We start from the raw sequence: 14,113 nt of genomic DNA, 5'->3' as shown, positions 1-14,113 counted from the left end.
GTAGTTCTTCCTTATACCAAAGCTCCTATAGTTCTTCCACATACACATTCGAAGTGGGTTGGAGAGGACACTTAGGAGTGATCATGATCATGTCTGTCACATCATGGTAATGGAGATACCCTGGTGAGTTTGCTGTTCCAGTTCTTCACCAGGCCAACAGAATCACCAGCATAGCAACACTGAATCTTCCCTAGGCTTCTTTGAATCCTATTGGTTCCAATAACCACCTTGGGTGGACCATCCTCACTCCTGCAGAGTTGCCTCTTCTTTTCTTTTTTTTCTTAATTGTTTTAAAGTTAGGTTTTGCCACCATCTATTTGGGTGTCAGGAGCTGCAATGCACAGCTACCCCCTGATGAGTATCATCTTGAATAACCAGGAAAGTGGGGCCAGGTCCCTATAACTATTGTGATGTCTCCTTTAGAGACTGTTGTTAGGAAGTGAAAGGGGGAGACATAATTGTTCTAAATTGAAGAGAAGTCAGGGGTAGGACTTGTGGATTTCATTAAGAGCCCCCCACATTTCCCCTCATAATTAAATCACTGGTTTTTGGGCAGATGTGGGTTGAAAAAAACCCAACTGCTCTGCTGTGAAAATATGGTGCTTGCCATTCTTTCTTGCCATGGTCAGTTTATTTAACCACATTACCCCAGGACACCACTGCATCCTAGGATAGTTTATTTAGTATACCCTGCTAACTGATCAAAGAGCCACCTTTTAAAAGTGCTGATACTCTTTATTTAGCAGGGGGAGAGTAACTGGCCCCATCCATTCCCAGCACAGCGTTCGCCCAGTGGTTGTTGCTGGTGTCTACCTTAGGTTTCATTTTTAGATTGTGAGCCCTCTGGGGATAGGAGCCATTTTTTAAAAATTTTTTGCTTTGGGAACTTCTGTTGAAAAGTGGTATATAAATATCTGTCATATTCCGTACTTTAAAACTGGTCCTCATCAGGAGGCAGCTGTGCATTGCAGCTTCTGCTGCCACCAGCACCAGTGGTGGTGAAAACCAAATAAAAGTTGTTTTTTTAACCCAACTCAAAATTAATGGGTAAAAAATAGGGTTCAGAAAATAGATCCCACTAGTTGCACATCAAAGTAGTTTCAGAATGCTTGGAAACTAAACCTAACAGACCCCATTAAGTTTGTGTTTTTTCATTTTAAAAGTGAATGCACACTCTAATATGCAACGGGAGTCCTCTAAGCAAGCACAGGGATTCTTTCAGAAGGGTCTTCTTAATTGTTTTCCTGTTTGCCTTTGCATGGAATTAAGTGTGTTGTGAATTGGAATGAATTGATCTTAAATGGGGAAAATTTCCAGTATTCTTCAGAGCATAATCTTAAACCCCCCAAAATGAGAAAGGGCCTTCACAAACCCTGAATATAAGTCAGTCCAATAAAGGACAGCACTTGCCAGTGTAGGTGTTTTACATCTGTGCGGAGCTGATGCTGAGCTATCACACAGGCTATGTGTGGGTGAATGGGAAAATATTAGGCCATTGTGTGTGACAGAAATTTTTCTTTTAGCTGAGTTTCCTCATATTTCTCTTACTACTTTTTAATTTTTAAATGGATGCCAGCAGACTCATCTGTGCTTTTCTATTTACATATGTAGGTGACTAGAGCTAGAGGAAGCCAACTGTTTGCAGAGGCAAATAAGATCAATGGTCTTGCTTTCCAGGGAAAGCAAAAACAACACACACACACACACACACACACACCCAATGGAAGAAATGGTGTCAGGGTAATCCTGGTAATTTCTCACCTGCAGGTAGCATTTTGTGAACAATGTGCTGCAAATTCCCATGATGTTTCTGGAGAAAACATTTTCAGGAGGATTAGCAACTATTGGATCATCACATACATTTTGCAAAGACTGACATTACATATGTGTGAGCAATAAGCTCCTTATGTGCAAGGCAGCAGATTACACTTCCAGCATCTTGTTCAAAGGTCTCTTAAGTTGAAAGGTCCTGAGGTGCCTAGGCTGCTGTGCCACACATGCAAATGACTGAGTTGAAATTTTGTCCTTAAGCAGGTAGTTGATGATGCAGTAACTGTGAATGTATGTATGCACTGAAGCCCGTTCTCTTTTTCCATTGCATATCTAGTGACTGGAATAGATTTTTCTGTCTGGGGAGTTGGTATCTAATTATTATGAAATAAGAGAGAGGCAAATTAAATTATCTTCATTTGCAGCTACACATATGCAAGCTATTTTCTTTTCTAGTGGGATAGGTGGATAAATAATCCCTCTCTGTGCTTCACCTAACCAATTGTACCCCCTGCTTGAACCTTGAAAACTTGCTGTGGACTCTTATAAAATATAAGATTATAACATGTTATAAGATTGGAGCCTTTGCTTTACTGGCTGTTCAGTAAATACATTGGTGTCTCTTGGATATGCCCTGAGGCACTGAAACCTGAGGCCTGCCCACATCTTGAGTTCTACTTTCCTGCTTGCAAAGTGCCTCTGGCTAGTAGAGCTGTCGATTTTTTTTCTCCTTTCCCTTTCCTCTTGCCTCCTAATAAAAAGATTTTTTTTTGCTTAAATAAAAAAAAGATTGAGCAGCTGTAATGAAACTCAACAGTTTCTTTAGTTTCAAATCATATTAAAGCTTCAAATACTTCACCGACAAAATATTTTGAAACTATGATATTTGATTTAGTGTGTGCATTTATTTTAAGAGTCTCTCTCTCTCTCTCTCTCTCTCTCTCTCTCTCTCTCCACATTCAAGAGATACAAATATGGATGAATAAATAGCTAGACCTACCTATTATTCCTGCCATTGATCTATTAATAAATTGGTAACCCCCTGCTGTTAGAAGTTTGCTATGAGATACAAATTGACTAACACCCCCCCACCCCCCCACACACAAACAAATCCTCTTCTGATTCAGGGAGGTTTCTACTGTTTTTACCAACTACATCAGGGCTACTCAATTTCAGCCTTTCTGCAGGTGTTGGCCTACAACTCCCATAATCCCTGGCTACTGGCCACTGTGGCCGGGGATTTATGGGAGCAGCTGGGGGACCAAAGTTGAACAGGCCTGAGCTACATGTATGACAGAGTGAACCATAAAAGGTCAATTTCTTGCCAATTTTCTTCTCTCAAAATGTTATTTTACACTCACAACTAAAAGAATACAGTCATCCCTTGCCAACCATGATTTTGCCAATCACAGTTTTAAGAATCCACAAATGGGAAATTGTGACCAGTCTTGCCAACCACGACCCGAGTATCCATGGTTGGTGAGACATTTTAGTGATTTTGAGGACATTTTAGTGATGGGAAGGATTTTGGTGCTTTTTGTGGATTTTCATTTCTTTTGGTGGCTCTTGGTGATTTAAAGAGTGATTTTGGGGGGTTCAAAAATTTTTCAGAGGTTCAGTCTGCTCATTCCTCTTGGTAACATTGAGGTATTGGGGGTGATCTTTAGTAGCAATTTTTGAACATTTCCCCCCTTTATTTTGAGATGTTTTTGCAGTCACAGTTCCCCATCCCCGTTTCCTATTCATTCCAATGTCTTGCCAACCACAAGGTTTTGTGGGAACATAATCCTAGCGGTTGGTGAGGGAGGAATCTAGTAGTTGGGTGCCCAGAGGTATGGAAGAGCTGCTGGTAGGCATGAGTGAATCAAGCAGGGAGGGAATCATGTTCAAAAAGTATTGCTGCTTCTATAGTAGAGCTGTACCTAGTGCTAACAGTACACTAGGTACTGTATGAAGAGGTCACAGAAAATACTGCTCATTTGACTAACATTAATTGTAACACTGGCTGACATACAATAAGCTGCCCATCCAAGAGCAACATGAGAAGCAGCAATGCTTCTGCACCACCCAGGGGCCTTTGCATGCAACTTGCAAAGGTGGAGGCTGATGCCTCTAAAGCTGTGCATCATCACAACTGTGACCAACCCCTATCATTCCTAGGGATGTGCAAGAACCTGTTTGGAGGCCTTTTATGAACCTCTGAACAGATTTGAACACTGGATGGGTTTGAGGTTCGAAGGCAGGGTGTGTGTGTCTTACTTTAAGGGCGGGGAGGGTGCTTCCCCCCCCCTCCCGATGGTGCTGGAGTTAGGTAAAATCGCTCGAGCTTCCCTCTTTGTTGGCATCCGGAGCAGAGCCCCCTCATATGACCTCGTCAAGTGGGCAGCAACCCTTGGGAGCAGGCAGTCCCTCAGGTATCCCAGGCCCAAACCATTAAGGGCTTTAAAGGTCAAAACCAGCACCTTGAATTGGACCTGGAAACAAACTGGTAGCCAGTGCAGCTCTTTCCAAATGGGTGTGATGTGATCCCAGTGGGCAGCTCCAGATAAAATCCTAGCTGCCGCATTTTGCACTAGCTCCAGTTTCTGGATATTCTTCAAGGGCAGCCCCACATAGACTGCATTACTGTAATCCAGCTTTGACGTGACTAAGGCATGCGTAATTGTGGCCAGATCTGCCTTCTTGAGAAAGGGATGCAGCTGGCACACTAGCTGAAGCCGTGCAAAGGCACCCCTGGCCACTGCCTCCACCTGAGCTTCCAATAGCAGAGCCGGGTCCAGTAATACCCCCAAGCTGCGTACCTGCTCCTTCAAGGGGAGTGCAACCCCATCCAGAACCAGTAGAACCTTCTCATCCTGATTGGCTCTCCTACTGACCAACATTGCCTCTGTCATGCCCAGATTCAGTCTGTTTGTTAGCCCACATCCAACCCATCACGGCCTCCAGTCCCCAATTCAGGGCATCGACTGCCTCCCTAGGATCAGGTAACAAGGAGAGAGAGAGCTGAGTGTCATCTGCCTATTGCTGACAACTCAGTCCAAGTCCCCAGATGACCTTTCCCAACGGTTTCATGTAGATATATATCTATGGTTTCATGTAGATGTACATATACAGCTATAGGAAATGTAACCCAGATTTTGTCTTTGAGACACATAAAGGGGTAGGAATTGCCATTTGGTTTACCTTTCTGGATTAGTAACTCCATAGAAGACTGACGAAGCATAGTCGTTAAAAAGGAAGTCACAGTTTGAATCTTGCCTCTACGAATAACTTGTTAAGAACCTAAGACCAGCCACTATCTCCCAGCCTCAGTTGTCCATCTACAACGTGAGGATAACAACACTGACCTATCTAAGGCCTGCTGTTAGGATTACAACATAATGGTGGTATATGTTTTGGGCACTCTAAAGCTGCTGTATAAGCACAACATCCCTCTCTGTGTAAACTGCTTTGAGAGCTTTTGTTGAAAAGTTAGATATAAGTATCAATTGTTATGTTTTATTTATTTATCTATACTGCCCAAAACCGATGTCTTTGGTTGATGTACAATAAAACCAAAAAAATTGCTATGTGTTGCAAATTACAACCCCCCCAAAAGTTAAAATGTTACAACCATTTAAATTTTTAAAACAATGTTAAAAACTACTAAAACAGTGTTTAATTAAAAGCCTGGGTGAACAGATGCATCTTTAAGGACTTTTAAAAAGTTGTCAGAGATGTGGAGGCCCTTATTTCTGCAGGTAGTGCATTCCAAAGTCTCAGGGCAGCAATGGAGAAGGCTGCCCCAAGTTATATAATTGCTAAGTATCACATAGGACTTTTGCTAACATTTATATGGGATTATTTGAACTTCAGGATAAATGGCGTGCTTCGTATTTCTAAGATGGGAGATGGAAGTAGCATACAACTGTGGGTTTTTCTCTTGTCCCTCTGTTCAAGATCGTCAGTTATTGCCTCAGATAAACAGACTGACATCCAGACTAACACTGCACTAATGCAACGAACAAAGATGGAACACATTTGCAAGATGGTCAGTAACCGAGTGGATGTTCAAAGCTGCTCAGTCTCTTGCAGTCTCAGTCTGCTTACACAAGCATTGGACATGCACAAGGATAGCACATAGCTTGGCATCGTTCTTTGCAACATATATGGACGGGGGAAGAGGTTTCACAGACATGTCACAGTGCAACACTAATCTGGAATGCAAGCTCCTAACTTAGTGGAATTAGCTAACAGCATTCTTGCACTAGTGCAACCTTAGTCTGGATGTCAGCCACAAAGCTTGCAATTTGCAGCGAGTGCTAGTGACTGGAGAATGGTTGAGATGGGCCGTGGCTAAAATGCCCTGACTGCATCTGTGGCTAGTGTGGTGTGCTGTTGAAATGGTGATGTGTCTGGATAGTAAATTCAAATAAACAGCCTGTGAAACCATGTGAAGCATCCACAGCCATAAGCAATGTAGTTGGAGGAATTGTGCATTACTATTAGCAGTTCCATAGAACAGAATTTCTGTTGCATGCACGCACACGTACGTGCGCGCGTGCGCGCGCACACACACACACACACACACACACACACGACAGAAATTCTGTTGTGTATAACTGCTAATAGTAATGCCTTATACACATGCACCACCAAAAGTCTGTGTCTCTAGGCAGTTTACACAATTCTTCCTTTACGAGAGACTCTAGTTCCTTGAGTAAACCACTGGCCGTGTGTTCATGTCTACAAAATTTAGTAGTGACAAACAGAGCAAGGGTCCATTGGTGCAATGAGAAAGCAGTCTTCCTTTCTTGGAACTTCCCAACTAACTGTACCAGTGCAGCAGGGAAATGGCAATTTTTGATATGCTCCCCTTACTTGGCCCTTGGGGGCATAGTTTCAGGTGGCACAGAGGGCTCCCTGGCAGAGATCCACCAATTCATACTTAGCTTGCTAGCCAGCCATTATTTGTGGCCTCCACCAGTCTCTTCTCTCAGAGATCCTCTTTTGACACACAGGCAGAGGAACTAGGAGAGAAGCAAGTCTTCTGTCATTTGCATTGGGATATGGAGATGGTAAGAAACAGTGGGAGCCCTCTCCTATCATTCAGAAAGGATTCCTGCTGTTTCTTACTTTCTCATTTCTGCTGTCATTTTTGAGACCTCGAGTGAGGAGATCTGTGTAGTGCTGAGTTTCCTGTTTGTCAGCGGGCAGTCGTCACTGGGGAGCTGGCAAGTGGATTTGTAGATGCCTGCTTCCTGGAGAAAGGGGAGGCATAAGTGCAGTTTGTTAGAAAGTTATGTTAGGCTGCACTTTGCTACACTGGTGCATCCTTGCTCTGTATGCAGCCTTGCTCTCTGCCCTCTTGGAGCCCTGTTTATTTTATTTAACATGAAAGCCAGCGTGGTGTAGTGGTTAGAGTGCTGGACTAGGACTGGGGAGACCCGGGTTCAAATCCGCATTCAGCCATGAAACTAGCTGGGTGACTCTGGGCCAGTCACTTCTCTCTCAGCCTAGCCTACTTCACAGGGTTGTTGTGAAAGAGAAACTTAAGTATGTAGTACACTGCTCTGGGCTCCTTGGAGGGAGAGCGGGGTATAGTATAAATATAATAATAATAATAAAATTATTATTATTAACATGCTATAAACCCTGCTAACTGGGCAAAGAGGCACCTTTTACCATGGTGATTCTCTTTATTTAGCAGGGGAAGAGTAACTGGCCCTATCCACCCCCAGCACAGTACTTCCAGTGACTGTTGCTGGTGTCTATCTTACGTTTCTTTTTAGAATGTGAGTCCTTTGGGGACAGGGATCCATCTTATTTATTTATTATTTCTCTGTGTAAACCGCCCTGAGCCATTTTTGGAAGGGTGGTATAGAAATAGAAATAATAATAACAATGATAATAATATTTACCAGTTATTGCTGCCAAGAGTTGATTCTAGTGTCACTATAGCTAAAGAGTTCATTTTAACCTTTAGGTGCTAGGATTATTTTAAGCAAAAATATTTTAAAAATAAAACAGGTATATTATAAATTCAGTTTCTATTTTATTTGTGTGGGTGTGTATATTTGCACTTCTGCATTTGGGTAATGACAAAATAAGAACTGTGTCTTGTTATGTTTCTCTGTTCCTCAAAACCTCAATCCCTTAAATAAAAACCAATATCAAAAGGAAGCTTGTCGCCCAGCTATTTAAAACCTGAACTTGCTTAACAACAAGTGTATCATTTAGGTTATTAAAAGATTTTAAGAATCCATTCACTCTTCAGGTTACCGTTTTGTTGTAGCCTAGGGGCTATGAGTGTTTTGCCAATAGATGAAGTATGTGGGATAGTGGAGTTGGTAGGAGTGGCTTAGTGGTTGAGATGCCTGTGGTGGTGTTTTGTCTACTAGGAAAAATGTGGTGGGCATTCTTCAGTCTGGTTACTAGAGAGGAGGCATTCATATTGCTTCCCCCTCTTTCTCTGATACACCCTGCAATAATCCCTCTCACCCAGGACCACAAATATTTGGCACATGGAACGAAATGTCCACAGGAAGTGAAATATTAAGGATGTCAGATTATGCTCTTAATATCCTATCCTCTGTATTTTGGTAATGGCATCTTCCTTTTTGGAAGGATGGCTTTATTTAGGGAAAATAAAGAGGCTATATTTTAAAGAAGCATATATTAATTTTGTGTTTACCACATACTTTATTTATTGGCCTCTTTACCTTGAACAGTACTTAGATTTCAGTGGAATGAAAATCACGAGCTTATGCCCTTCACATATTTTACTCCCTAACACTTGCATATTGCTCTACTAGTTTAATTCACTATTTATAAATTAATTCATTCCTGCATCATTTTCTGTAGAAGTGAAAAAAGACTGTTTATTTCGGCATAATATGCCAGTAAAATGTTTGGTTAATATTATACATTTTAAACAAGAAGTTATATTAAAAGTGTTGTAAAATTAGCACATTTGCAATACTGAGTTCACATTCATATTTCCCATTTCCATTCAAATGACTGCATACATTCAGTGTCTGTGAATATTGCACTTTTTCTGTATAGTGTCATACCAACTGCTAAATCCTTTATTAAGTAGAATTTTTTATCTTCTGTAGGTCGGGGTAACATAAAATATCAAGGACAAGGAGTATGAAGATATCAGAATTCCTTCAGATTTAGACTTATTTTTAGAAATACTTTAGATGTGGAAAGCAAAAGGTGGGGGCCTCTTCTTTTTCCCCATCACCCAACTCAAACTACTGTGGCTGACATGAGTAAAATTATTCAAAACAATCCCATTAAAGTTAAAAAGTTTATAATTCCTTAACGTCCTTTTAATTTCAATTGCACTACTTTGAATAATAGTTTGATCTGCCAGTTCTGGATGGGGTCACACTTGCACAGAAGGAACAGGTACGCAGTCTGGGTGCTTCTGGATCCTAACCTCTCCTTGGTTTCCCAGGTTAAGGCGGTAGCCAGAGGTGCTTATCAGCTTTTGCTGATACGCCAGCTGCATCCGTTTTTCAAGATAAATGACAGAAGAGTGGTACATATGCTGGCAACCTCCCAGACTTGACTACTACAATGTCCTTTATGCGGGGTTGCTTTTGTACATAGTCCAGAAAATGCAGTTGGTACAGAATGCGGGTGCCAGGTTGGTTTCTTGGTCAGCTTGAAGAGACCATAGTACTCTTCTGTTGAAAGAACTGTACTGGCTGCTGATAAGTTTTTGGACAAAATACAAGGTGCTGGTTATAACCTATAAAGCCCTAAATGGTTTAGGTACTGGGTATTTAAGATAATGTCTTATTCGCCATGACCCCCCCCCCCGCCACACCCTTTGAGATCATCTGGAGTGGTCTGTCTGCAGTTGCCATCAGCTCATCTGGTGGCTGTTCAGGGACAGGACTTCTCTGTTGCTGTCCTGAGGCTTTGGAATGTGCTCCCTGTCGAAATAAGACCCTCCCCATCTCTGACAACTTTTAAAAAGGCAGTTAAGATACATTTGTTCACCCAGGCGTTTAATTAGATTTATAGTTTTTAATAGTTTTTAACAATTTTAACAGTGATTTTAAATTTAAATTGTCAATGTTTTAATTCATACTGTTTTATTACAAACTTCCCAGAGATAAGTTATGGGTAGTGCAGTATATAAATTTGTTAAATAAATACATACATAAAATAATATTCCTCATGTCAGCCACGTATGTAATGATCCAAATCCTTCTCCTTTTTTAGAACAGGCATTGGTTTTCACAGCAAACCAAAAATGTTTGGTTTTTTTGACATTTCTGTTTTGCATTCTTTTTATTCTTTTTGGATCCTCTGTAGTTATTCTTCCCTCCTTTAAGTAGTATTTTTCATCTGAAGCTATTATGAAAGAATTTGGAATGGTGGTGGCTGCTGGGTGTGGGTCTGTGCTGAGTGACTTGGATTAGACACTTGTAGTGTCCTGTCAAATCACAAGTGTGTGGAGATAGTTAGCCATTGTGTGAGGATTTCAGCCTTCATCTTTTACTTTTCTAATGGACAATTGAGACATTCAAGTTTATGGGTTGAAAGGAAAATGGGTGCATGTGGTCTTGCTGGCCTCCCAGGTTAATGCTGTAGAAGAAGTAAATAGAGAGAAGGATTATTAATAGGGGGAAACAACTGGTCCTGAATCCTGGGAGGGAATGTTTATTTCTCTGCTCTCTAGGAGGGATTTGGAAAGAGCTGTAATCCTGGGTTAGGAGTAATTTGTTACAGCAAGATGATACTTGAGTGGCAGGAGGTTTCTGGCTGAGGCAGCAAGATTTTTTTTTTTTTTTTAATTCAGGGGGAGTAGCTGGTCTCCTCCGAAGGTCAGCCTGACATAAATTCCCCTCCCTGTAAGTTTTGTTTCATAACCAGCAAAATTAACCAAAGGAATGATTGACCTTTTTGCATCATCCTTGGGCATTCTCTCTCGTTAAAAAAAGATTGCAACAAATAATGTGCATAAGACTGAGTGAAAAGTTTGTTTTCTGCTGGGACTTTAAAAATATTCCCACCTTCTCCTGTGAGACCACAATGTTTCTGGTTTTAATATTAGCTCAGCAATTTCCAAGCTCTCTCTTCACCCCTGTTTTACTGATAAGACATTTTCTGTATTAAAGTGTCTTGCTTGTTTTTCTATATTTTAAAAAAGTGAGCTCCTGACCCTGGGGAAGAGAGAATTTTGCAAGTTCCTGGGTTGTTCTTTTTAGTGTATGTGTGTGAGAAAAATGTGTACCCCACAAAAATGTGTGTGAGAAAAATAGATCTTTGGAGACAAGAGTTTTGAAGTAACCCCCTTGTCGCACTAAAGACACAGATAAAGCCACAAAGAATGTGACAGGAAATTTAGTATGAAATGTACTGAGTTTACTTAGGAACATGCTTTCTCAGTTCATTTGCAATTACTACTTCAGCAGAAATTAGTAAATGGCTGAACTTGTGTTACTTTCAGTTGCTGTCTTCCTAAAACTGTATTAGCTTCATTTGAAATGAGCTTCATCAATATCTACAGTAGCATACCTGCAAAACATGCTATTTGCATGTGTAATCATTTTAAAGAAAAGTATTAATTAAGCAAGAAAATGTTTCTATCTCAGTATATGGTGTTTAGACCAGTGTTGATAGCAAAACTGATAAAGGAAATGATTGCTATCACATTTCTAATTAAAGGTTTTCATATTGTGGTAATATCTGAAATACCGTAACCAGTTCCTAGGTTTTGGGAGTTCTGCAAACTCTCATTTACTTTACCTTACAGCTCCAAGGCAGAACTACAAAATGCAGGGAAGATTTGGCACTTGGGATGGATTGCCTAAACTTTCAATCATTACCCATTGATTCTCCCCTGCAAGTGCTCCCAGACTGCTTTTGGCCAGCTAGGCTTCAAGCCTGGAAGCAAATCAGGTTGGGAAGGAAATGGCCTTGGGGAGTATGACCTTTCAAAGCAGGATTAGTGGGCATGGGAGGGCTTAATAACATAAGAAGAGCCTTGCTGAATCAGGCCTAAGGCCTATCTAGTCCAGCATCCTGTTTCCCACAGTGGCTCACCAGATGCCTCTGGGAAGCCCAAAATTAGAAGATGAAGGCATGCTCACTCTCCTTCCATTGCTCCCCTGCAAATGGTACTCAGAGGCAGAGGCATAATGTTTCTGAACCTGGAGATGGTCTGTAACCATCAAGACTAGTAACCATTAATAAATCTGTACTCCTGGAATGTTTCTAACTCCCCTTTTTAGCCATTGAACCTGGTGGCCATTTCCATATCCTCTGGCAGAGAATTCAATAGATTTTGCACTATGTGAAATTGTATTTTTATCTTTCCCAAATTTTGTTCCAGTCAGTTTCATGGGTGCTAGTGCTAGAGAGGAGAAAAACCTCTCTCTCTCCACAGCATTCATGTTTTTTTTAAACCTCTTATCATCTTCCTTTAACACCTGTTTTCTAAACTAATAAGACCAAATGTTGTAGCCTTACCTTTTAAGGAAGGAACCCCCGATCATTTTGGCTGCCCTCTTTGATTAGACTTTTCCTCCTATAATTTCCTCCCTCTCCATTCATGTTGCCTCTGCCCATGTGAGTTTGGGAAAAGTAATGTGTAATTTTTGCCCTTAAATTTGCATTATTTGTTGATTTAAATCATGCATTAGATGACTTGATTGGAGCAACTACCCAAATAACTGAGCTCTTTGCTAACCCATTAATGAAACTTTGGGGTTGTAGTTCTTTTATGAGTTTTTAATTTTCTGGATCAATCAGTCTGTGATCAACAAAGTCCTTATCTATATGTTTGAGTGTTGTACAAGGAAATGTAGCTGTACTATTGCAGTGGTGTAAGATTTGGGGTACCCATATTTTATATATATATATATGACTGGGTTTACACTTAAGACTAGGGATGGGTCCGCACCGGTCCGGAGGCCATTGTAAAGGCCTCCGGACTGTCCGGACCTGGCCGGTTCGGTTCGGGTGGAGGGGGTAGCTTTAAGGGAGGGGAGGGTTTACTTACCCCTCCCGCCACTTTCCCCCCTCCAGAGCTCGTATTTATTGTAGTAATTGGGGCGGCAGGATATCTCCCTGCCACCCCTTGTCCTGCCACCCCAATTACTACAATAAATACGAGCTCTGGAGGGGGGAAAGCGGCGGGAGGGGTAAGTAAACCCTCCCCGCTCTTAAAGGAACCCACCCCACAGTGCCGGACCGCAGCTCTGCGGTTCCGTGCACACCCCTACTTAAGACAGAAACCAAGGTTCTTGCAACCTTCTTTAGCACCGGGAGCATGTGCTCTCCACTTCCATCCTCATGCGAGTGCCTGCTTCCTTTGTAGGTTAGTATATGCCCAGGATGGTCTCGTGATGTGTGAAACCTTCATATCCGAACCTACTTGCTTCAGGGAACCTGAGGGTCAAAGTTAGTTTCAGATCTCAAGTTTAGGTTAGGATATGTTGAGATTGTTGGGATCGGACATTACAACCGATCTCCGTGTATCCTAACCTACAAAGGAAGTAGGTACTCACACGGGGATGGGAGAGGGGAGCGCATGCTCCCTAGGCTGAGGGAGGTCACATGAATCTGGGTTCCACATTGTCAACCTACCCTCTGTTTTACCAATTCTGTCTCTTATGAAAACTATTCACAGCAACATAAACTATACAGTCCAGTTGTGATATATACGTAATATAAACTTTTGGCAATAATCAGAATTAAATCACTTTCATCCAAGCAGTTATAATGAAATAGCTACAGCATTATACTGAATCCCTTACAGGCTGCTGGAATAGGGAAATGTTACAATATTTCTTAAAAGGAAGGGCTTTTATGGGATTCTTTCACTATAGGGGGGGGGGAAACATCCCCTTGTTTTATGCATACTTCCCCCCCTGGCAGCATTTGTTGTTTCATAATGGGAATGGCTTCTGTAGGCCTGTACAACTTTGGCCCTCCAGCTGTTTTTTTGACTACAACTCTTATCATCCCCAGCCACAGTCGCCAATAGTCAAGAGATGATGGGAATTGTAGGCCAACATCTGTAGGAGGATGAAGTTGTACATCCCTTGGCTATTGGAATGGTGTGGGATAGAGTAATGGAAAACGCTAACCACACCACTTTTCATGAGACCTGAACTTTAGCAGGTGATCAAATGACTATCGGACAAAAGGAGACTGTTCTCACACACAGCCTAACCCAGGCTAGGGAAGCCCAGCCTTGGTTAGGCTGCACGTGAGAACTGCTGGGATTGGGTCCAATCCCAGTGGGGCAGTGCTACCTAGCCCAGCTGTTAGCCAAGGTTAAGGGAGTGAGTGCTCCCTTAACTTGGGCTTGCTGCTCGTGTGTGAGCTTGGGCTG

General features: G+C 41.8%; 1 protein-coding gene across 28 annotated transcripts in view; it reads left to right on the top strand.

The window, feature by feature from the left end:
- Positions 1-14,113, top strand: part of TCF7L2 (transcription factor 7 like 2) — a 286,203-nt gene that overhangs the window by 89,735 nt on the left and 182,355 nt on the right. Inside the window, exon 1 of one of the 28 annotated variants that reach the window (XM_053308541.1) lies at positions 3,238-3,245. The exons of the other annotated variants lie outside the window; for them this stretch is intronic. Coding sequence (XP_053164516.1) covers positions 3,243-3,245 — 3 coding nt within the window. The 5' untranslated portion in view covers positions 3,238-3,242. Of the gene's footprint in view, positions 1-3,237; positions 3,246-14,113 lie in introns of those variants that run through there. 28 annotated transcript variants of the gene reach the window in all.

Source organism: Hemicordylus capensis, chromosome 3 (genome assembly GCF_027244095.1).
Source record: "Hemicordylus capensis ecotype Gifberg chromosome 3, rHemCap1.1.pri, whole genome shotgun sequence".
Classification (NCBI taxonomy): Eukaryota; Metazoa; Chordata; class Lepidosauria; order Squamata; family Cordylidae; genus Hemicordylus; species Hemicordylus capensis.
The sequence above is the reverse complement of the archived record's forward strand: the minus strand, read 5'-3'. Positions and strand labels throughout refer to the sequence as shown.